Source organism: Pollachius pollachius (assembly GCF_949987615.1).
Source record: "Pollachius pollachius genome assembly, chromosome: 1".
NCBI lineage: Eukaryota > Metazoa > Chordata > Actinopteri > Gadiformes > Gadidae > Pollachius > Pollachius pollachius.
Genome location: NC_136934.1, coordinates 19,105,868 through 19,130,666, shown reverse-complemented (window position 1 = coordinate 19,130,666; position 24,799 = coordinate 19,105,868). Strand labels below are relative to the sequence as shown.

At 47.8% G+C, this 24,799-nt stretch overlaps 1 protein-coding gene across 5 annotated transcripts in view; it reads left to right on the top strand.

The window, feature by feature from the left end:
• sorbs3 (sorbin and SH3 domain containing 3) overlaps positions 1 to 24,799 on the top strand; it is a 31,760-nt gene that overhangs the window by 2,959 nt on the left and 4,002 nt on the right. For 2 of the 5 annotated variants that reach the window (XM_079742744.1, XM_079742742.1), the window contains exons 2-19: positions 7,189 to 7,256; positions 8,195 to 8,374; positions 8,732 to 8,804; positions 9,099 to 9,241; positions 9,567 to 9,630; positions 10,165 to 10,200; positions 10,303 to 10,390; positions 10,776 to 10,869; positions 14,092 to 14,148; positions 14,318 to 14,431; positions 15,417 to 15,472; positions 17,227 to 17,315; positions 18,896 to 18,957; positions 19,936 to 19,982; positions 20,816 to 20,930; positions 22,616 to 22,741; positions 23,397 to 23,942; positions 24,392 to 24,489. In XM_079742744.1, coding sequence (XP_079598870.1) covers positions 7,245 to 7,256; positions 8,195 to 8,374; positions 8,732 to 8,804; positions 9,099 to 9,241; positions 9,567 to 9,630; positions 10,165 to 10,200; positions 10,303 to 10,390; positions 10,776 to 10,869; positions 14,092 to 14,148; positions 14,318 to 14,431; positions 15,417 to 15,472; positions 17,227 to 17,315; positions 18,896 to 18,957; positions 19,936 to 19,982; positions 20,816 to 20,930; positions 22,616 to 22,741; positions 23,397 to 23,942; positions 24,392 to 24,489 — 2,000 coding nt within the window. In that variant the 5' untranslated portion in view covers positions 7,189 to 7,244. The remainder of the gene's footprint in view (positions 1 to 7,188; positions 7,257 to 8,194; positions 8,375 to 8,731; positions 8,805 to 9,098; positions 9,242 to 9,566; positions 9,631 to 10,164; positions 10,201 to 10,302; positions 10,391 to 10,775; positions 10,870 to 14,091; positions 14,149 to 14,317; positions 14,432 to 15,416; positions 15,473 to 17,226; positions 17,316 to 18,895; positions 18,958 to 19,935; positions 19,983 to 20,815; positions 20,931 to 22,615; positions 22,742 to 23,396; positions 23,943 to 24,391; positions 24,490 to 24,799) is intronic. The other 3 variants (XM_079742743.1, XM_079742746.1, XM_079742745.1) reach the window with 3 other exon arrangements.

The window sequence follows — 24,799 nt, the reverse complement described above, 5'->3', positions numbered from 1 at the left end:
TGGTGTGTCCGTTGAAACACCTCCAATGTTCTAGTGACCTGCTGGACGCCATCACCTGCTGAAACAGGCTCTAAGGAAGAAAGTGTCTAACCCCTCACAAATCTTTCATTGAGAATATGTCAGTGAAATACAGTGAAAGGAAGATAACATTTCCCTAAATGTCAACCCCAAACTCTGGAGGGTGGGTGCCCTGTGTATGGAGTGTTCAAGGGAGGCAGGTTTTTCGATGAGGGCCACACTGGGTCTGAGAGGCTCCAGAGTTAGACTATGGGGACCGCATCCAACTCTAATGAGTCGGAGAGCTTCCATAACCTTCCGGAACATAGAGAGCTCCCATCTCCTCCCCTTGTCCCTGAAACAAGCCAGGGACCTCTGTGTGGGTCTGCACCACAAAATGGACACACACACAAACACACATGCACAAACACAGACACACACACACACACACACACACACACACACACACACACACACACACACACACAAACACACATACACACAAACACATAAACACACAAAAAATTACACACACACACACAGACACACACACACACACACACACACCGACACACACAAACACACACACAAAAAAACACATAAACACACACACACAAAAAGCAAACACACGCCCAAACACACACACACACACACACACACACACTCACATACACATAAACCCACACAAACACACACACACACACACACACACACACACATTCACACACAAAAAACAGACCTGGCCTCTGTGTCTCTTCACCACAAACAAACACACACAAACACACACACAAACACACACACACACACACAGACACGCATTCTCACACACACCCACGCACACACACACAGAGACACACACACACAGACACACATTCACACACATAAATACACACATACACACACACACAACACAAACACACACACAAAAACAGACAGACACACACACACACACACACACACACATACACACACACCCACACACAATGGAAGGGGAGCAGGCAGTGAAGGGAGCGTGATAGAGTGAGCAGGGCAACGGGGGTGGTGTACATTCAGTGGTCAGCGCGGAGGTGATGGACTATTTGCGGCCGGACCCTGCACTGTGAAATATCACCTCATCTCAACAATGGCTCTCTGCTGAAGGAGGAGCCCCCCCCACACCACAAGGGCTGACAAGCCAAGGGGAAGGTGCCTTTCTGAAACGGGGCCCTGAACGTTGCTATGGCGATGCCTGTCAACCGGGAAGTCCTTCACAGGCCAAGCAAGTGGTGAGAGAGGCAGAGAGAGAGGCAGAGAGAGAGCAACAGTGCTAACAGTCCGGTGAACAACACATTTGGTTGTGTACTCTGAGAGTGCAGAGCGCTGTGGAGCCGTTACTTCTGGGCATATTCTTCGGTGAGTTGCACATTTTACTATACAACTGCTATCTCTTATGATGCTGTTGTAATCTGTGATCTGTGTTTTTTTTTAAGTTAATCGGACAGCTGGTTGAGCAACATGACAGACTACCAGGGGCTTCATGTAAAGATTCTCAGGATAAAAGGTCTTTCCCAGACATTCACACTAGTATCGATGAGAAATAGGAACAGTGGGCGTCAAGTTAACCCAAGTGCAGTTGACTTAAGTCCTTACTTAGCCCTGCTCTCTTCTGTGCTGCTGCTCTGCAAGCTGAAACTGTCCTTCAGGGGCGAGAGATCCTATTCAACTCTGGCTTCATGTCAACGTCAGAAGTCTCCTACATGGGAAGATTCCCTCTGTTACAGCAGGCACACGGAATGGACTTTTTTTTGTGTGTTTTCTCTGCAACTGAATCGGAAGTCCTGCACAATGGTTCTGTTTTGCAAAGATGCAAGGCAGCTGGGTTCTCTGCTCTAACTCATCCAGCGGAGAGGTGTGTACCAACACTGGCTCCTATAGGAGCACAGCCCCACGGCCCACGATGGCAGGCCAACCATCACTAAGAGACTGTCATCATGAATTCCACACTCTGCTCTGATTGCCTTTGTGATATTAGCAAAGGTCCCCCCCGCCCAACCTCATAGATCTCCCCAGGCGACCGCCATCTCCCCTATGCATGATGACAGGCGTACAGGCGCTGTGGTTTGTTACACTTCAGGTTCCAGATCAGAACTATGACTGTACGGTGATAATAACAACACCGATACAGTAGTTGAAACAGTGTGAGCCGTGAATCTCACTTCCCCTTTGTCCTGGCGGCCGCGCCCCTAGACAGGGTGATGTACAGAGATAGCCAAGCTGAGCGCTCCCTCTCTGCGTCTTCATTGACAAGGAGTTCCTGGACTCCGACACTCCCGACACCCCCTCCCTGCGACCGAGCGATCGCCATACAAGGAGGTGAAATAGTTCCCTGCTGATAAATGTGCGTATCCCCCCAATAACTACACCAATCACACTGTTGCTGCTCCAAGGCCTTGTATGGTGTCTCCATCTCCTTGTTCACACGCCTGCCAAGCTTCACACGGCGGGCCAGGAAGGAGACCGGGATCGACCCCCGGTGGCCGCCCTTTCTCCTCTCTTTCCCTCCCTCTCTCCTCTCCCCTTGCTCCCCTCTCTCCCCTCTCTCTCTCTCTCTCGTCTTTTGCTCCTCTCTCTCCCCTTGCTCTCCTCTCTCTACCCTCTCCTCTCTCTCCCCTCTCTCTCTCTCCTCTCTCCCCTTGCTCTCCTTTCTCCACTCTCTCTCCTCTCTCCCCTTGATTCCCTCTCTCCTCTCTCTCTCTTCTCTCCCTCCCTCTCTCTCCCCTCTCTCTCCCCCCTCACCCATCTCTTCCCTCTCGCCCTGCATGCTTACTCACTGACTCAACGCTGCATTTTCAAGTTTCCTGTTATTTGGGCCAGGTGTGTTTGTGATTACACTCTGTATTCGGTCAGGTGATTTATTTAAATATTTTCAGTTTCATGAGGTTCTTATGTAACTCATCGGGAGAGACATGGCGTGCCGGCTTTTGATTGGACGATTAAACATCCCAGATGTCAGCCAGGGATTGGTCATCATGAGAACAGGTCTAAATATGATCTTGATGTGTTCACTTTAGCCTGACAACTCTGCGATATTATAATTCCGTAGAAGTCAAACCACACAACAGTTGGTGAGAACAATCGTGTCCTGGCTAGAGGAATAAAGTATATGGCCGGGACTTGGAACCCCTTGGAACCCACCGCGGTTTACTGCCTTATCCGGTCAATTATTAACACGGCTGGTCTGCTTGTTACAGCCCCGCACAATATTACAGAAAACGTTAGATAAAACAGTCAACCATTTTAATTCATGTTCACTTCAAGGATATTGTGTGATCTAAGTCGTCAGTGTGTTACCATAAAGTGATCACTCGTTTTGATCAATCTGCCAGCAGCTTATTGCTTCCTCTGACCAGAGATCAGTATATCATTTCCTGCTGCTTTGAGAGTGGACACTGCAGCTGACAGGAGGTCAGGGGTTTCTACTGCTGTGACTCTGACGGTTATTCATTAAACTGACCTCACAGTTGTCTTGGAGGTATTCTTTCCGAGACAGAACAATGCCAGCCGCTCTGTTTCACTCGCAGGGTAGAGAGAGGTCATCCCAGGCCAGCCCCCCAGCCTAATAAAGAGTCTGTGCACCCACTTCTCTCGGACTATACCGGGGCGCGTTAGAGCGGGGAGACTGGAGGGTAGTTGGTGTAAATCACACAACATCCCAAGAAAAGGTCCCGGTGCTAAGAAGTTCTCAGCTCTCAGCCCGGAACCGAATGGAGCAGATAAAGCCATCGCTAACTGCTACATCTACCGCTCTCCAAGAAAAAAACAGTTTAACGGATCAAAAGCTTGTCTTTGACATCAGGCACACACTTGTTTTCATTCTTCCCCCGGACTAAGGCTGTAAGGCTCGCACACATGCTGCTATTCAGAGGGACGGAAGCCTCCCATTGATTTCCCAGGATCCACCAGGGTGTGGTGGGGTTTCGCTGGCCTGCTGCTGCAGCTGTTGACTGACTCAGCAGCCACAACTCTTCCACCCAGAATCCCATGGTTCCTCATTCACTGTAAACCCACTCCCCGGTGACGAGATGTCCGGTCTGCAGTGTTACATAGCTCTGCAACAAGACCATTACTCACCAAGGGTCTGTCCCCTCAGTGAGGACGGAGACCAGCATGGTGGAGCTGTGTATGTGCTGTGAGTTGTACTCAGTGGATGAGGGCATCAGGGCTAGCTTTAGAGTTTGACGCTGAACGGGCCTCTTAATAGGCAGGGGAGAGAAGCCCCCTCTGAGTCATTTGTTTGCATGGGTCCTCGATGACTGTTGGGTATCTACTGTGTGAAAAGTCACCGAAGACCTTCCTTTATTTACTGCGATAAGGACCACAGGAAATGACAGCCATCCTTTGTGATTTAGAGAAGAGAGTTGCATTCATGTAGGATGTTTGGCATGACGATGCATATCCATTCAGCTAATCCAACTATCTGGCATAAAGAGAGTTTAGAGTATAGAATATGTAAGGGATAGATATTGGTACAGGAGCATATCTATCCCAGTGGTCGTATTGCCATATGAATGAATGTTGCAGACCCTCCATGCATAGGCTTTAGGCTGCTGCTAAAGAGGCAAGAGTCAGGCAGGAATGCATCTGCTGCAAACTCCTGCGAGACCTGTTGATCTCCTTTGGGAATTCAGATATCTACGCAAATGTTCCCTTATTAGGCAGGATGTTTCGCATGGAATATGTACAGACACAGGGAAAGATTTCCGTGTAAGATATTTAATCCAGCCATGAAGACACGTTGATGCCATAAAGAGGCATGTTTGGATGGACTCCTCCTCTTGAATGCCAGTGCTGTAGAACTGATCACATTTTAACAATCTGTAAAAGATTAGAATACTCAAACCAAGCGAATCATTCATTGTATTCTACATCCGTTTTCCAGGTCTGATGAGGTTATTTAATCCAGTCAAAGGCAACAACCAGAGAGAGAGAGATAGATACAAATGTTCCTACATCAGATATTATTGGATGTCTGACCATGCAAGAACATATGGGACTCGCCAGACACACATTCTTCTGTATTCATTTTTTATGTCAAAGCTGTGTCACGACATTTGTGCTGTCCATGTCTCTACATGCATGAATTACATTATGTCATGTATTTTCTCTCTGGTACCAATGAACGTTATGACATTTAACTGACACAGTGACGGCATCTTTGCCACATCTTTCATTTGCTGTAAGCTGGAAGCCCGAGGGCAGCAGTGTGTGCAAGAACGGAAAAAAGCTCCTTTGTTTGCCCTTTGGGAGTTTCCTACTGGGGCCAGTGTATTGGCCCAGGCTGCTGGTTTTAAATGCTGTGCACAAGTTGAATGTTGTGACTAGCAAGATAGGCTCATTAGAGTGACAGACTCCAACAGTGTCCATACATTAGTGGGTGGATTATCAGATGTCAAACTGCTTCATTAAAACTTTGAGCTGTTGTATTGAGTGAGTAGTGAGGACTTTGGGAATGCCAACCGGTGCCCCGGTTGTTTTGTATTCAACACGGTGCTGATAAAGTTGTGCAGACTCAGATATGGGTGACTTGGCTGTTATGTTACCTTTACTGATCCTCTCACCACATAAACTCCATGTTTAGTTTTATACAGAAATATGTGCACATGATTTTTAGTTTGGTTTGGTTTGGTTAAGTTGTGTGCGTGTTGTTTTTGCCTGCTTTAATAAAGTGCATGCCTCCATGATCACGTTTGCAGTAAGGCCCACATGGTGAACTCATCAGTTATCGGGGAACCCTATTGGTCAGCGTTCAGCCTGCTCTCAGCCCTGTTTGGTTCCTTCGTTGTGGATGGACCTGTAAATCGAGAGCCTCATATTGTTTCTACGTTTCGAACTCAACCCCCTGCTTGATCCTATAGAATACAAGTTCCTGTACCTTTTTACTTACTGCCCTTAACGACAGATGAAAACCATGTCACTTGTGCTCCAGGGATTCTTTCACAGAGTCCTAAAATGGAAAATAGTATGCCAGCTTGGGCTAACAATCATTTGTTCCAGGAAGAAAGCAGAGGCCAGCGATCTGGGCTTGCAGTTGTACAGTGGCCGGTCTGGGTGTTTCCATGGTGACTCTGTTATGACAGGATCTTAGCTGTGAGTGGAAACAACTTCCCTCGTTAAAGACCTCCATGGTAATGATGCCATAGCACAACATCCTAATCAGGTTATCCAAGGTGCTGTTGATCAAGGGCTGAGCTCACTGCTAACAGTGGCTGACTTCCTCTATCTCAGTCTCCCTGTCTCTCTCACTCCCTTCTGTCATCCATTCCAGAGGAAAGTGTGGCAGACATGTGAGTCTTAGTCATTGTTTTGGATGGCCTTCACCTTGGTAACAGATGGGGAATTAAAGTGATGTGCTGATGAGACTGGGCACTGGTGATGCTGAGCGACTGAATAACAACACATGGTGTTTCAACAAGCATAGTAGATTATCATACAACACAAGGAAAAGTCTATAAGCCGAAGAAAATTCTACACCGAATAAGTTTGCTGAAGACTCACATCGTCACTAGTGCACCCAGTCGAAACCATGGATTCTGCATAAACAAAAACAGATCTGTATTCCTCGACCTGCCACTGATACATTTCAAGGGAGGCTGATGTAGACTAAACTCTGGAAGAGGATAAATATTTTGACAACGGGGAAATATATGCTAAATAAGGTACCTCTGTTTTTGAACACCCAGTGAACTACAGCGTCCGTAGTTCAGCAAGCAGCTAAACAGAAAGATCTCCTCTGTATCATGACCAAGTGCATACCAAGCCCATCTGCCTTCTGTTTCAACCTAAACAAGTGCCACGATGTGCGTCACTATATGCTTGGAAGGGAAGCGAACACAGAATCCCATAGCATGGCTCCAGCCCTCTCCATGGTCCAGATCTAGCAACTCGTTATGCTATAATGATAGTGGATCAAGCGTATGTGTGTTTAATCTAAGGCAGATAGAAATAGAGCCTATTAAGGAATTTCACAATAATAACAACATGTCAGTGAATCCAGGAGCTGGATTGATGGGTTGCAGTTTGTTTAGTCAACAAACAGCAAGCCAGTTGGTAATCCTCCGGTAAGGATGGTTCAGTTATCCTAGGAATACATTACAACTCCCCTATTGCTCCATAGTAAAGACCAAAGCGTGGGTGTTTTGTTTGATCTGACAGACGCCGGTGAGGTGGAACACACGCTGCTTCGTACCAGGCAGTAGATAACCGATGCCATGCAGCCTCAGGTAAACGCATCTCCCGTCCCTTTTCATTCATGCATTGTTTAGCCTATTTGCTCCTTAAAAGGTTTGAAAGACTATCAAGTGAACATCTGGGCTGGAGCTTCAAATGCCTCCCAGAGGAGGTGGATCCAGTGCAGCACACGTTCATATTTCCTGCATCTCCAGCCAAATGAAGATATGTTATATGAGATGCCGTAGGAATGACATCATTGATAAAGTGAAGTCATTAGGCATCCGAGCTCCCACTCGTTCCCGAAGTCTCCACAAAACACACGTACACACACATGCACACATTCACGCACACACACACACACACACACACACACACACACACACACACGCACGCACGCGCGCGGGCAAACATTCACAAACACACACAAACACACACACAGTACTCTAACCATCATGACAAAATAACAGGGGGTGGGGGGGCGTGTAACCATTTCCACGGCAACAGAGGGAGCACACAGGGAGAAGGAGAAGAGGAGCTTCAGAACGGCCGGCGCTGCTGGTCTTTGGAGTTGACATTAAACGACCCTTCACCCGACTCGTCGACTCCCCGCCCACTCCTCCCAGCCTCCTTTCCATCGCCCCCGCCCCACTGGCTTGAGAACAGGCCAGCACCGATGAATAGGGAGTTATGGGCACATAATGGGCCTCTCCTGTTTCACTGACCCGGTCCTGCACCTTGAATGAGCCCTTTCTACCGTCCCCGCGAGAGAGACTGTCCAGGGGGCGGGACCGCGCTCCTGATTTGAATAAATGACCGCCCCTTTTCGTCTGCATCCCTCCCCCAGGGGCCAGTGATCTCCATAACACAGCTCCCAGACCGGCACGGGACCCCCCAGAGAGATGGGGGACTCACCGGGGCCTGGCTGTTAATCCATTCATTGACTTGTTCATTTATTCATTCATTTATTCTTCCGTCCTGATTCCTGTAGCGAGTGGAAGCGGTGGACAACAGCGGCGGCTCCCAGACCAGGTTCTCCGGAGACGGAGGGTCTTCGGGTCATCAGCAGCAGCTCCTGACGTCTCCGGAGCTGGTGGTCATCTCCCCCGGGCTGCCCACCCCTCCGCTGAGCCCCTACCGCTCTGCCAGACAGCCCTCAGGGGAACACAAGGCAAGCCCCCCTCTCACATCAGGTGCACACAACAGTCGAGTTCAAGAGTTCAGTGTACGAGGGTGCCCCCTGGTGGACATGTGGTGTGCTACATGTGGGATATCGGCCGTGATTTCTAAAAAACTGAAACTTCTCTAGTCGACTTTTTCCCTGAAGAATGAAACACATCCACCCACTCTCAAACGGATTTTACAGCTAAATAACGTAGTCCTGTCGAGAAAATGCTAAACAAAGGGGGAAAAACGGGAAACTGCAGTGAAGAAAAGGGACATATTTCATGTTTAGCATCAACAATGAGGTGAAACTGTTTCCGATGCTCCTAAACCCTGAGTGATGGTGTTGTATGTTCTCATGAAGGACTCAGAGATGAACGGGGGCGGTGCCAACACACTGAGCTTCGGCTCCTACTACGGCCCCGCCCAGACTCACGGTGAGCTCCTGTCAACAGCCCGTCAGGTTAACCACCTCCTTCACAGCACGTAAACAAGGGTTCAGTCCCGGGCCTGCTGTTTCCTAGAGAGATCTAGAACTTGAAAGGAGAGGCATTATCCGTCCTTCTGGTATCACTTATTGTATCGTCAACGTAGTATAATTACTGTGTTACTGAACAATACTTGTCACCTACTCTACTCTACTGCTTGCCAGAGGACAAGTCTTGTATTTGTCCATTCTGTAAAAACCTTGACACGTGACTGGCTAAACAGTCTCGTTTGGATCCCCTCAGAAGGGCGGCTGACCAATGGGGTGCAGGCGGGGGGCGCGGCCTCTCTGCCTTGCCGGTCTGAGCCAACCAGGGAGGAGAGGCTCATCAAGTTCCAGGGGATCGGACCTGTGGACGAAACAGGCATGCCCATCGCCTCCAGATCAGTAAGACACACACACATACTCACACACACACACACGCACATGCATGCAGGCACACACACACACACACACACCCACACGCACACACCCACACACACACACAGCATGCACACAGGAACGTACACACACACACACACATCATGGGCCTCATCGTCACCATCGTCTTCATTACTCTCTTGCACACACCAGCCACCATATCGCTTAGGATTGTGCCAGGGAGAATAGATGTATGCTCCTTCCTCAAGCACACCTCCACTCCACCATCCTGGTCTTCCTCTCCTTTCTGTGTACCTGTTGACCCCGCTGAGCCCTCTGTCCTCCCTCCCAGAGTGTGAACAAGCCCAGGGACTGGTACAAGAGCATGTTCCGGCAGATCCACAAGAAGCCAGAAGGTACAGCCTCTACCTCTACTCCTGCTCCTCCTTCTCTCCCTTTGCTTTCTCCTCCTCCGTCTTCTTCTGTTTCCCCTCCTCCTCTTTAATCTCCTCCTTCCTCTACTCTCCTACTCCTCTTCCCCTTTCTCCACCTCTTTCTCCTCCTCTTCCTCCTCCTCCTCTTCCACCTCCTCCTTCCCCTCCTCCTTCACCTCCTCCACCTCCTCCTCCTCCCATACATATTACACGCTCCATCAGTCCTCCAATGAGAATCCCTTTCCTTCAAAGTCCAGTACTATGAATCTGATCCCAGAGCAAATAACATCCATAATATCCATTTACAGGAATTAACTGATTTGGTTTAGACTTAATACATTTGGTAAGACTATTGTGGATGAAGAATGTTATCAAGCTACTGTATATATATGTATATATATATATGTTGGGGATGACTTGAGTTGAGCTGACGTGTCTGGCAGTGAATCCAGCGTAGAGCTCATATATCTGAATCCGTTTCCTGAGCAAAGCCTCATGTCTTCCTCTGTTCCCCAGAATCTGACCTGGACTCTGAGAGCTGGGTCACAGAACGTAAGTGGTGGGCAGGCAGCTCAGACGGTGCATGGTGTTATGTGGTGTTGCGTGATGTGTTTGACGTCCAGCTCGTTGTCTTGTGGATGATCTGATTGCCAGGGATCCAATCTGCCAGCCCAGACCAGGAGAGGGACTCACAGAAGGCAGACCTGTTCAGACTGACCCCCTATGGAGCCCTGCCAGACTGGTACGACCAATGACACAAAATTTAATTCAATTAATTAAATCGAATACAATTCAATTAATTGAATCTAATAAAATAAAATTAATGGAATACAATTGTGTTTATTTAAATTTGATTAAACCGTTCATTGAACAATAGAGGTCATTTTATTTCATTTGAATGGTTAGCAATTTACACTCAATTTATCCTAACCAATATAAGATAAGATAATACTTCAAAAAAAATTTTCAGGAACAAACAACAGTGCTCATAGAAAAACATTGTGTAATAGAAAAGTTAAAAGAATTGTGACTTATGTGACTGCCAATTGTTTATGTGTGTTTGTGTGTTTTTTTTGCATGCATTCATGTTTTGTTTGTGTGTGTGTTTATGTGTGTGTGTGTGTTAGGACGGAGGACATAGACTCTATAGCCACCCCTCAGCCCAGGAGTATCTTTGACTTTGAGCCTGGAAGGACCACCACCGTCGAAAACCATCACCAGGTAAGGTTCAGCCATCCACACGTAAACAGTCATTAAATAAAAAACACTTTGAGACACTACATGACCAAAACAACTTTTGATTAAATGTGTTTGATATTTATGTTCATGCGTTGGTTCATAGCGTGTTTGTGTGTTTGTTCACCTTTTATTTGCTCTCTGGTTCGGGATAAACCAAAGCATTCAAACGCTTTGTGTGGCTTTACAGAGTGTGTGTGTGGTGGAGTATTTCCCTCAGAGCTGCTGACGGGATCAGACGGGATTTAGTTCCTTAGTGTTTGAAAAAATATTAGAAGGATAACATATTTCATTAGTGACCATGAACTGTAGCGATGTTCGACTGTCTGAAACGTTCATCCTCTCTGAGCCGATGAGGAGAGTGTGCCCAGGACGTCTTACCCATGAGCACCACAGGCAAACTGTTTTTTAATGTGTGTGTTCACGGGGGAGTAATCCCCGTGAACACACACCTCTCTAAGTGGTGTCTATAGAAATACTTAGGGTATTGTTGATGCATGTGTGAGAACTAATAATTTGGAGTTAGTGGTAGGGTTTTGTCATGCCAGCCCACTCACACACACATGCACACACACACACACACGCAAGCACACACACACATACACACATACACACGAACACACGCACACAAACACGCACACACGTACACAAATACACACACACACATGCATGCACACACACACACACACACACACACATACATACAACAGAGACTTAATGTCTTCGGAAAGCAAACAAAGGAATAAAAATCACATGCACACAAACACACACATACGCATGTACGCACACACACATACGCACGCACACACACAACCTCGTCTTCTCACGAGTACCCTGTAGTTGCTCCTGTAGGTCCGCTGGGCTGGTCTCCTCCCTTGTCTCCTAAAGCCCTCCTCCCTTGTCTCCTAAAGACCTCCTCCCTTGTCTCCTAAAGACCTCCTCCCTTGTCTCCTCAGGCTCTCCTCCCTTGTCTCCTCAGGCTCTCCTCCCTTGTCTCCTAAAGACCTCCTCCCCTGACTCCTAAAGACCTCCTCCCCTGTCTCCTAAAGACCTCCTCCCTTGTCTCCTCAGGCTCTCCTCCCTTGTCTCCTCAGGCTCTCCTCCCTTGTCTCCTAAAGACCTCCTCCCCTGACTCCTAAAGACCTCCTCCCCTGTCTCCTAAAGACCTCCTCCCCTGTCTCCTCAGGCTCTCCTCCCTTGTCTCCTCAGGCTCTCCTCCCCTGTCTCCTAAGTCTTCCTCCCCCGTCTCCTAAGTCTTACTCCCCTGTCTCCTAAAGACCTCCTCCCCTGTCTCCTAAAGACCTCCTCCCTTGTCTCCTAAAGACCTCCTCCCTTGTCTCCTCAGGCTCTCCTCCCTTGTCTCCTAAAGACCTCCTCCCTTGTCTCCTCAGGCTCTCCTCCCTTGTCTCCTCAGGCTCTCCTCCCTTGTCTCCTAAAGACCTCCTCCCCTGTCTCCTAAAGACCTCCTCCCCTGTCTCCTAAAGACCTCCTCCCCCGTCTCCTAAAGACCTCCTCCCCTGTCTCCTCAGGCTCTCCTCCCTTGTCTCCTAAAGACCTCCTCCCTTGTCTCCTAAAGACCTCCTCCCCCGTCTCCTAAAGACCTCCTCCCTTGTCTCTTCAGGCTCTCCTCCCTTGTCTCCTAAAGACCTCCTCCCTTGTCTCCTAACGACCTCCTCCCATGTCTCCTCAGGCTCTCCTCCCCTATCTCCTCAGGCTCTCCTCCCCCGTCTCCTAAGTCTTCCTCCCCCGTCTCCCAAGTCTTCCTCCCCTGTCTCCTGAAGTCCTCCTCCCCTGTATGATTTAATGTATGTGTGTGTGCGTGTGTGTGTGTGTGTGCGTGCGTGTGTGTAAAGTCTTAGTGCTATGAAGGCTTCATGTGTACAGGACATGCCTGAGTGTTTGAATTCCTCTGGTGATTTAAAGGAGTGTCTCTGAATGGTCGGGGCACCACTTCTGCTACAAACTTAAATGTTTGCGTGTGTGGTCTGTCTGTATGTTTGTGTGTGTGTGTGGTATGTGGGGTCTGTGTGTGTGTGTGTGTGTGGTATGTGTGGTCTGTGTGTGTGTGTTTATGTGTGTGTATGTGTGTGCGCGTGTGTGTGTTTGGTGTGAAAATAAATCCTTGTTGCCGCCCTCCCACGGTAGGCTGAGCATCTTGTGACCTGCGTTATGGTGTTAACCTCTTGTGGACCAACATCTCACAGGTGGTGCTGGTGGAGCTGTTACTGCTGGTGCTGCTGTCTGTTTTCCTTAGCTACCTCTGGGTGACCTTCTCCACCTCTTCCTCCTCCTCTTCCTCCTCCCCCCTCCTCCTATTCCCTCCTCCTACTCCACCTCCTCCCTCCTCCTGCTCCTCCTCCCTCCTCCTCCTCCTCCTTCCTCCCTTCCTCCTCCCTCCTCCTGCTCATCCTCCTCCTCCTCCTCCTCCTCCTCCTCCCTCCTCATCCTCCTTCTCCTCCTCCTCCTCCTCCTCCTCCTCCGACCGCCACCCACCCCGACCCCGGTGTGTAAATCCAGTGTTTGCAGTGCAGGGTGACATCATAGCCGGTGTCAGCAGGGGAGATTGATTGCGGCTGGGGAGAGGTACCGTGCCTTAGCGGCCAGGTACCTCAGCCAAAGGTATTCAAACTAACACGTGAAGGGAGAAGATAGAGGGACACAAGGGGGTCTGCTGTGGGGCGCAGCCTTTAAAGGAGTATTGGATATGATCTCCCAGACGCTGTGGGACAGGGAAAGCCTTTAAAGGCAGGCCAGGCAGCGGAGGTTGGATCGCTTTTGGCCGCGGGTCCAACATTTATGTAGACTTATGTTAGGAGTTACGAGGTGCATTGAGGTCCTGGGGGGGCTGTGAAACGGAGAAGCATTTTTGTGTTCATATCGTCATGAAACGTATGAATAACTCTTTGGAAAGCAACCGAAGAATAAAAGTCGAAGATCTAATCATAAAAAAATAAGAAATTGAAGTTTGCATAATATTCATTCGTTAAGAAAACAGATCATCATGTGCTTCCGTGCTTCCGTTTCAAGCTTAAATTAATAGGTTTAATGATTAATGATTAAACTAATTCAACAGTTTACGTCACAATAGTTATGACTCTCTCAGTAGTCCTCCATCAAGCAGTAAACACTGGCTGAGTAAGCACATTTTCGTAATGGAGATGAAAAGTAAAACCATGATGTCTTAAAGTTGGTATTCCCCCTCCACAGGTCTACCAAATCCAGGAGAAACCGGCCCAGAAGAAACCGACCCCCCCCTCCATCGAGGTGAGATTCTTTTGACCGCTACTCTAGAAGCAGTCTTCCTGTGAACCCCCTCATTCTCCCCGCACCTCAACGTATGACCCCCTTATCCACGCGAAAACAAACCGAACCGACTGTATTTGGGTTTTTAACTCTCCACCCTCCGACTGGGACGCGGCCCCGTGCGCTCCAGGCCAGTCTGGTGTCTGAGCTGATGAGCTTTGAGGCGGAGCTGGACTCGGACATCCAGGGCCTGGAGAGAACGCTCTCCCAGAGGACGCGCCGCCAGCGTCCAGGCCGGGGTGAGGTACTGAGCCCCCTACCACCACCACCACCACCACCACCACCACCACCACCCCTCCTCCTCCGAATCTCTCTGCTGCTGATCCCCCACCTCCCTGTCCTGTCCTTCCACACACATGCAGGCACGCATGCATGCACGCATACTGACACACGTGCGTGTATACGCATACGTACAAACACACACGCACATATGCACACGCATAAACACACACACAAATTACCCCAGGTGCACATACACACACACCCGCACACGCACACACACACACCCGCACACACACACAAATACACACACACACACACACACACACACCAGCACACACACATATACACATAGAAAAATACACTTCCCTGATCCCTGCAGTAACTGACCCACCCCACTGGGGTCTGACCGTGGGGGGCGCTCTGCTTGCTCCCGATCCAAGCCTGATTCCTTCGTTTTGTTCTGCTGCGACCCAGAGCACAGTCCCATTGACACAGCTACTCCCTCCCCTTTTCCCTGGATACTTCTGCTCGTCCAATCAGCTGCCTGATCCTCACGAACACCGGCAGCGATCACCCCTGCCTGCCAATGAAAACAGATCTAATTTCCCACATTTGATTATTGTGATGACAACCGAGCCTTGAAAACGCACATCCTGCATGTCCTGTACACATTGATTGGTGTACAGGATATTTGATTACATCTTTGAATGCATACGTTGGACTCTGCTCTCAGCTTAATTCATGTGTGATGATCGTGATGTGATGCGAGCTGCATGTGCTGTGAAGTTTTCTATATGTCAATTCAAAGTTCCACCGTGAATAGTGTGTGCACGCAATCCAAGGAGCGTAGGACCCGGGGGACTCCCTCTCTGCTGGGAGTGGTCTCAGCCCTGCTCCGGAGCTCTTTTGGAGTAGTTATGGGATTTCCTTCTGTAGTCTTGAAGATACAGTGGCAGGGTGAAGGGTGCTTCAGGGAACAGCCTTCTAATGCAGAGTTCTGCTTTCAGGAGCCCAGAAGCAAGAATCCCGGCCCTGTTTCAGCGATAGGCAGTGCTAACTACAGGTGAGTTGACTTCACTTACAGACCGGTGTGTCCTTTTTGTGTCCTGTGGGAGTGCAACAGCACTGGTGATGTTGGAGGAATGTGTGTGAGGAGTGTGGCTGCAATGTCTCTGCATAAACAAATGTCTCTGCATGAGTTGAATAACCCACATACCACTACGATAGGACTGATAGGAATAATAGTAGAGAAAAGGTTGTTTTTGAAGCTTTTTGAACATGAAATGTCTGTCTTATCCTTACGATCAGCAGGCTCTATGGAACAACTATGAGGCAAAGAACATTCTTTGATCAAACTGATTCAACCCTCATAAAACAGGTCTTTGAGTTTATTTCCTTTGTTTTCTGGCTCTGGTCAACAGTGCATACGTAATGGTTAGACAGGCAGGTGAATGAATAGGCCTGAGTAAACCCAGTTAATGAACCACATACCCAGCCGTATGTGCAGCCAACTGCAGCTGCCTAATCCAATTGGATATTGACTCATTAGGAGTAAATACCTAAACCGTGGCGATTCCAACCATTTCTTCCCCACTGTTTCAAGAGGCCCTTCAAACACTATGTGGGATCAGGCTGGAGACGTGATTATAGCGATGCAGCAGAGAGGAATCTTCCAGACATCGTGAGGGTTAAAGTTAGGACCTCCTGACCCCATTTTGCAGGACTTCAACAAGTTCATGGGCGATGTTTGACGGTTCAAAAGGGCAGTGTTCCGCTTGGCACTCACCGGCATGCAAGACATTCCTGGAGGATTCCACCTCACATGTTGTTGTTGGAGGAGACGGGCTCCCGGTCTGTTCCTATAGGTAGGGGGCGGGCCTCAGGGTGTGTTCCTATAGGTAGGGGGCGGGCCTCAGGGTCTGTTCCTATAGGTAGGGGGCGGGCCTCAGGGTCTGTTCCTATAGGTAGGGGCCAGGCCTCAGGGTGTGTTCCTATAGGTAGGGGGCGGGCCTCAGGGTCTGTTCCTATAGGTAGGGGGCCCCAGGGCCTGTATGTTCCTATAGGTAGGGGCCCCAGGGCCTGTATGTTCCTATATGTAGGGGCCTCAGGGCCTGTTCCTATAGGCAGGGGGTGGAGCCCCAGGGCCTGTATGTTCCTATAGGTAGGGGCCCCAGGGCCTGTTCGTTCCTATAGGTAAGGGCCTCAGGGCCTGTTCCTAAAGGTAGGGGCCCCAGAGCCTGTTCCTATAGGTAGGTTGGCACCAGGGCCTATTCGTCCCTATAGGTAGGGGCCGTCGGCGCCTGTTCTACGAGGGTATTGCTCTGTGGACGTAAAATGGAAATATGTGTGTGTTCCGGCTTTACTGCTTCCTGTTTTCCAAACCCTTAGTTTGGCCCAGCTGTAAACACGTTGTGTTCAAAGGGTCATAATTAGATATCCCTGGATGATATCACCTCAGAAACAGGTGGAGATGGTTTGTTTGGGACTGGAATCCCATGTGGACGTCCCACCTGGTGTAAGAGTTTGAAGATGTGGACCAGACGCCCGCTCTACTCGCTGTCCTTCTCTCACTGACCTTCCTGTCGACTCCCCTGATCCTGCAGATAGGGCGTCTGCTCCGTCCTAATCACATCCGCGTTAATCAAACCCTGTTTCTTGGTTCAGCACAGCCCAAAGAAACACATCACACACCACACTGAACAGCTGTACTCTAAAGGCCCATGCGACTCTGTGTGCGCCCGTCACACTTATCTGTGTGTATAGATAAGGGGATAATGGTTGGAGAATAGTATGTATAATTGGGTTTCTTTCCTTTAGCTCACTGCCTGCCACCAAGCCGGAGGGAAGACCTTCCCTCAGCGGGCCTGCAGCTTCCGCTCCCAGAACGCTGTCCCCTCACGCAGACGGTAAACACCAGTGCTCTCACGCCAGGGTCCCAGGGCGTGATGGGGCCTGTCCCGTGCCACCATGAAATGTCCTGATGATAACCCTAACCCTAGCCGTTCATAGAGGAGGAGGTCTCTGGAGCTGTGTCCCAAACATGATTCATCACAGTCCTGAATGTGCAGTTCAGCTTCAGATTGCTGCAGAGTTACGTTCAAATGACAATAATCACACTTTTCATTAAGGGTACAATTATTATCCATTCATTAATTAGTTAATTCAGTGATAAGCAGCATTTAACTAATGGTCTAGTAAACATTCACTTATGGTGTTCATGTTTACTCATGGTGTTCATACTAATTAAGGTAATGTTTTTTATGTTGACTAAAGTATTTATATATGCATGATCTTATACGGTTAGGGTTAACTCTAGCCTACTAACCCTAACCCTAACTCGAGAAACTTTAAAGAGCACCTATTATGCTTTTTCGACTTTTATGACCTATAAACGTTGTTATAATGATTTATAGTCATGTATAACCATACTAAAGTGTCAAATAATGACGTATATGCATTTAGACGTATTCCCTGCTGACCGTCTGGGGTGGCTGTGCAGAGCGCTAAACACTAGGGACGCCGGTCGCCATTCACTTGTTCAAATTTCCGGGATTTATCTACGTAGAACAATCCGGATTTTCCATGTATGGTAATGCTGCAACATGCTCTTCCGGAAGTTAACCAATCACAACGGAGTGGGGTTGGCAGGAGGGGGGCGAGGGGGCGGAGGAGGACGAAGCCGAGTGTTGACAGAGAATGCTGAAAGCGCCCAGATGAGAGGAAGAGTTTCCTGAAAATCGACATCGTTTTTTGTGCTGTGATTTGTGTCAGGTTGCTCTATAGGAGTCATTAATAAGAAATTAAGACCAGAAAAGTAGTATAATAGGAGATCTTTAACTATGAAGAACTGGCCGACTGTGCTGCATTAACTAATGTTAAATAATGGTTTATAATATGCCCTTATTATAAATTATAATCAATTAATTATACCTTCAACTCGTTATCAGTAAACAAAAGTCAAGCCTGATCTAACACTGTTTACAGTCTCTGGGCAAATGGTCATTCTCATAAGATTCAGTAAGAAACATTTGATAAAAGTGGCAAAGATATACTGCTTTGTGTCTAATCACTCCTACACTTCCTTTCTGTCTCTCCGACTGGAGGGGATGAAGGAGGGAGATTAATTGTGTTCATAAGAGGACAGGGTGGGGGTGGGGAGGAAACACTGAGCATAAGGAAGTGAAGCAGAGCCGGAAAAGCTGATTAGAGATTAACTTCATTCAATTGTTTTTCTCTCAACATCAATCTAGGTAGCGCCAGCCCACATGTCTGTTTCAGCAGCCCCATGACCAAACTGTTCCCATGTCCACATCCTTTTACCCCTTGACACACCTCGCATGGCTGTGGTCTCGAAGAATCAGCCAAGCAGCAGGCAGAGCTAGTGTTAGACTCACGTTTTATACACTGGAACATGTCCATTCTAGTTGGGGTTTCTTCACGTTTTTATTAGTCTTCTGCAGCTTGACGTTGTTATTCTTCTCTGCAGCAGAAGGCCTCTCCACTGAATCTGACAGCATGGACGTCCCACCAAAACGAGAGGAGAAGAAGGTATATCCCCATGAGCTACTCACCGTTGAAGAGGAACTTTGGAGTTTCTCAACCTGGACCCTTTTATCCGTCATTCTGGACTAATTGGGACAACATTTTTTTAATTGTTCCAGTGTTGAGCAAGAGCTGCTCAGCCTTTGCAGCCAGGAGTGGTTATGTAACTGTGCTGTGGGCAGCGGGCCCCTGTCACTGGAGGCCCTCCTAAAGAGCTGGCTCTGCCCCTGACTCAGGCTCACAGAGTCCGACAACCTCATGGACAGGATCCCTGCACAGCAAAACAACTTTAATCTTTGGCTTGATCCGGTGTCGTTGTTATTTTGCCTAATCAAGTCTCGCTTGTCTCGTGAGAGTTGAGCTGTTGCAGGAAGATAACGTTGGAAACGTGATTTGGAGTTTGGGGATGAGTGTTGGCAGGAGTTTTGTTGTGCTGGACTACTGAAAGCCTAGCTTAGCATTATGTAACAGATTTGGGGGAAGGAGGGTGTAGATTGGAATGACAACAGGGACAATTCCTGCAACTACTCAACTCCCGAGAGATTTCAGAGTGAAGCTTCCCCTTGAGTGAGACTTGCTAACACACTAGAACAAACAGATAAAGGAAAATAAGTAATTCACAAGGGATCCTTTCCATAATGTTGTCATACACTCAAAAGCAATCTGAGCCTGTTAGCTGCAAAAACAAGCACTAGAGGATTCGCATTGACAGGCGATATAATAATATTGAGCAATAGTGTTACATTACAGCCCATATGGAAGCTGCAATGACCAAAATTACTATTGCTCAATACTGTTGTCCACATTAGTGACTTTACAAAACACAACTTACGCAACTTTCTCCAGGGTAAAATATGGTTAACTACGCAATAGGCCTTGAGCTGTACTGTTAATGTTGTTTTGGAAGTGACTGATGGTTGTCCACTCGCTGCTATGCTACACAGATTCCTTAATTAGAAAGCTTCTGTTCTGTTGTTTATCCAGATGAAAGCGGCGAGAGTCAAGTTCAATTTCCAGGCACAGTCCCCCAAGTGAGTAGCAGTACTGAACAACCCCCTGTTCATTTGTTCAACATTCTCACAGAACACATCAACTGTGCTCGAGGTTAAATAGACGAGATATATTTCACAGGAATCTCTTATAAATACCATAGCCATGTTGTCATCTGTTTCTAGTTGACTGCTCCTGCCTCTGTGTGGGAAGATTTCGATTTCGCTCTTCCCTGATTAGTTCCGGGAATCATTCTTTCCTGTCAATCAAATTCCTGCACATTGTGAAATGTAGGAGGGAGGGAGCTGAGAGGGAGGGGGGCGTTTCTTGGATTTGTTTATTTTTTGAAACCGTAGTCTTCTCTTCCGCTCATTCTCACCCTCTCCCTTCACAAATCTCAAACGTTACCTACAGCACCTTTAAGCACATTCAATTACACAATAAGCAGACAAAACATCAGCAGCGCTTCACATTATAATCATCAGCATATGATTTGAAATGCTTGAATCTGCACAACAAAATGCAAAAGACTGCCCTCTTGTGGAGTGGGTTTTTAAAATAAAGGAAATACCCAACAAAACACAATTTTAAGTCTCAAATACTGTGATGTAACACAGCACTGGGCTTCTTTCGGTCTCAGCGCATCTCTGGTTGTCTTGTGTGTCTCTGTTTGTGTTGTGTCTCTCTCTGTGTATCTGGGTGTCTCTGTGTGTCTTGTGTGTCTCTGGTTGTGTTGTCTGTCTTGTGTCTTTCTGGTTGTCTCATTGTGTCTCAGTTTGTCTCTGGTTTTCTTGTGTTTCTCAGTGTGCCTCTAGTTGTCTCTGTGTGTCTCAGTGTCTCTCTGTGTCTCTGTGTAACTCTGCCTGTTGTCCAGGGAGCTGACTCTGCAGAAAGGGGACATCGTTTACATCCACCGACAGGTAGACTCCAACTGGTACGACGGAGAGCATCACGGCAGAGCTGGGATTTTCCCCACCACCTATGTTGAGGTATGCCTCCCCTGATTGGTCTGTCTCTTGTTAGCGTAGCAACAGTAAACCATGACCTGTTTGGGATGTGTCTCTTGCTCTGTCTGTGACTGTGTCTCTTGTTCTGTCTGTGACTGTGTCTTTTGTTGGGTTTGTGACTGTGTCTCTGGTTCTGTTTGTGACTGTGTCTCTGGTTCTGTTTGTGAATGTGTGTCTGGTTCTTTTTGTGACTGTGTCTCTTGTTCTGTTTGTGACTGTGTGTCTGGTTATTTTTGTGACTGTGTCTCTTGTACTGTTTGTGACTGTATCTCTGGTTCTGTGTGTGACTGTGTCACTGGTTCTGTTTGCGACTCTGTGTCTGGTTCTGTTTGTGACTGTGTCTCTGGTTCTGTGTGTGACTGTGTCTCTTGTTCAGTTATTGACTGTGTTTCTGGTTCTGTGTGTGACTGTGTCTCTTGCTCAGTTATTGACTGTGTCTCTGGTTGTTTGTGACTGTGTCTCTTGTTCAGTTTTTGACTGTGTATCTGGTTCTGTGTGTGACTATGTCTCTTGTTCAGTTATTGACTGTGTCTCTGGTTCTGTGTGTGACTGTGTCTCTTGTTCAGTTATTGACTGTGTCTCTGGTTCTGTGTGTGACTGTGTCTCTTGTTCAGTTATTGACTGTGTCTCTGGTTCTGTTTGTGACTGTGTCTCTGGTTCTGTGTGTGACTGTGTCTCTTGTTCAGTTATTGACTGTGTCTCTGGTTCTGTGTGTGACTGTGTCTCTTGTTCAGTTATTGACTGGGTCTCTGGTTCTGTGTGTGACTGTGTCTCTTGTTCAGTTATTGACTGTGTCTCTGGTTCTGTTTGTAACTGTGTCTCTGGTTCTGTGTGTGACTGTGTCTCTTGTTCAGTTATTGACTGTGTTTCTGGCTCTGTGTGTGACTGTGTCTCTTGCTCAGTTATTGACTGTGTCTCTGGTTGTTTGTGACTGTGTCTCTTGTTCAGTTTTTGACTGTGTCTCTGGTTCTGTGTGTGACTGTGTCTCTTGTTCAGTTATTGACTGTGTCTCCAGTTCTGTGTGTGACTGTGTCTCTTGTTCAGTTATTGACTGTGTCTCTGGTTCTGTGTGTGACTGTATCTCTTGTTGAGTTATTGACTGTGTCTCTGGTTCTGTTTGTAACTGTGTCTCTGGTTCTGTGTGTGACTGTGTCTCTTGTTCAGTTATTGACTGTGTTTCTGGTTCTGTGTGTGACTGTGTCTCTTGCTCAGTTATTGACTGTGTCTCTGGTTGTTTGTGACTGTGTCTCTTGTTCAGTTATTGACTGTGTCTCTGGTTCTGTGTGTGACTGTGTCTCTTGTTCAGTTATTGACTGTGTCTCTGGTTCTGTGTGTGACTGTGTCTCTTGTTCAGTTATTGACTGTGTCTCTGGTTCTGTGTGTGACTGTGTCTCTTGTTCAGTTATTGACTGTGTCTCCGGTTCTGTGTGTGACTGTGTCTCTTGTTCAGTTATTGACTGTGTCTCTGGTTCTGTGTGTGACTGTGTCTCTTGTTCAGTTATTGACTGTGTCTCTAGTTCTGTGTGTGACTGTGTCTCTTGTTCAGTTATTGACTGTGTTTCTGGTTCTGTGTGTGACTGTGTCTCTTGCTCAGTTATTGACTGTGCCTCTGGTTCTGTTTGTGACTGTGTCTCTTGCTCTGTGACTGTCTCTTGCTGGTTGTCCAGGTGCTGGCCCCCACGGAGAAGCCCACCCCCATCAGGACCCCCACCGTCCAGGTGGTGGACTGCGGCGAGGCGGTGGCGCTCTACACCTTCAATGCGGACCTCCCCGTGGAGCTCTCCTTCAGGAAGGTTTGTTGGCCTCAGTTTCCTCGTTTGTGGCTTTAGTTCCTTAGAGACGTTTAGTAGGAGAAATGTAGCAGGTGATAAATAGTGATGCATTGTGTTCACATTGGAGTATATTTAGAAACAGTAAGGCACATGGTGGGGACTTTAAATGGTAGAAACTTTAGGAGTAATATAATACACTATTATATCATATAATAAAATATATTGTAATACAATGTAATATAATATAATAAAATACAATATAATATAATATGTTATATCACAATATGATATAATATAATATAATATATATTATAATATAATGTAATGTAATGTAATGTAATATAATACAATACTATATATTATAATATATAGTAATAATATATATTATTATTATTGTTATATTGTATTATATAATAGTGTAAATACTATTATATAATACAATATAACAATAATAATATATTTCAATAAAATACACAATACAATACACAATTATGTAATGGGATGTAGGGTTTTTCCATCTTATATTTTATGTTTATTGAAGTAATCAAGCCTATTCTTAAGATTTAGGCCTACATTTCAGGTACAGGCCAACGCAAATTAAATCATAATTACTATAATATAATATAACCCTGTACAATATAGTCTTGTGTTTGCTAAGGGTGTGTGTGTCCACTAGGGGGAGCTGATCAGCGTGACCCGCCGTGTGGACGACAGATGGCTGGAGGGCAGGATCCCAGGGACCAGCCGGAGCGGCATCTTCCCCGCCACCTACGTCCAGGTCAACAAGATGCCCCGAACAAAAAGCGCCTCAGAGGACCACCCCGCGGGACCCCTGTCTCCACGGGGCCCCCAGCTTCTGGGGTCCTCCCTGTCCCCGGGGTCCCCCCTGTCCCCGGGGTCTCCCGGGCCCCAGAGTCCGGGACGCCCACTCTACTCCCCCCGGCCGCTCTCCCCCCTCTCCCTCCACTCGCCCCTCACCCCCACGTCCCTCAGCCCGGTCCACTCCCCCCTGAAGCCCTCCTCACCCGTCCCCTCGCAGTCACGCTATCCCGCGCTCACGCCCGCCACCGGAGACACAAACAGCCTGTGGCCCCCCGGGGCCCGCGGCCCCACCGGCCCCCAGGGAGGAGGCCAGGCCGGCCAGACCTCGGGGGCCAGGGCCGGGCCCCCATCGGTCAAGACGTCGGCGGGGCCCTCCCCAGCACGCACTGAGCACTGGCAGGTCTGCTTCACGGTGTCACCGCACCACCGCACCACTGCACGCACATGAACGATGCTCACCGCCGCGTGGCACTGGGGGTTGTGTATTCAAATAGATCCTTCTTTGTTACTTTATTAGTTATTTCATCAATATCTCAGTTTATTCGTCTTGTTTGGTCTTGATTTCCTCTGAACAAACTTCAAAAAAGGGGAACCTAGACATAATAATCTATATTTTCAAAATGATATCAAAAGTATTTTTCAATCATTACTTTGTCCTGCAAGGACCAATTATAAAACACTCATTTTTATAACATTGACTTATTCATAACACCAATTATTTTGAGCACATTTTTCCCACGGCCCCCCAGCGCTGCTGTGCTCCTGTGTGTTGCTGAAGCATGATAATGGCTGTGATTCAGCTGGTATGTGAACCGTATTCCTCATGGCACGAGCTCTTCATGTCTTCAGGGCGGAGCTCCAGCCCAGCCTCACCCCAACTCCAGCACAGCGCCAAAAACACCAAGAGCGCCAATCAACTACGGCTCCGCTTCGGCACAACGCCCTCCGTGAGTGTCCCCAGCACCGCGACCCATAAGCCAATACATACACAAGTTTAAAGGTCCCATGGCATGCTACTTTAAGGATGCTCATATATAGGTGTTAGTGGGCCCTTAATACAGTATTTGAAGACGTTCAAGAAATTCAGCCTTGGTGCAGAATTACAGCCACTACGAGCCAGTCCCACAATGAGCTTTCCACAAACTGCCGTTTTTAGAAGCGGGTCAAGGTGGAGGGCTGGGGTGTGGCCCTGAGCAGCTTGCAGCCATCGTACCATGCGCTCGTGTTTACCATTGATGTATCGCAATGGCGGGGCGC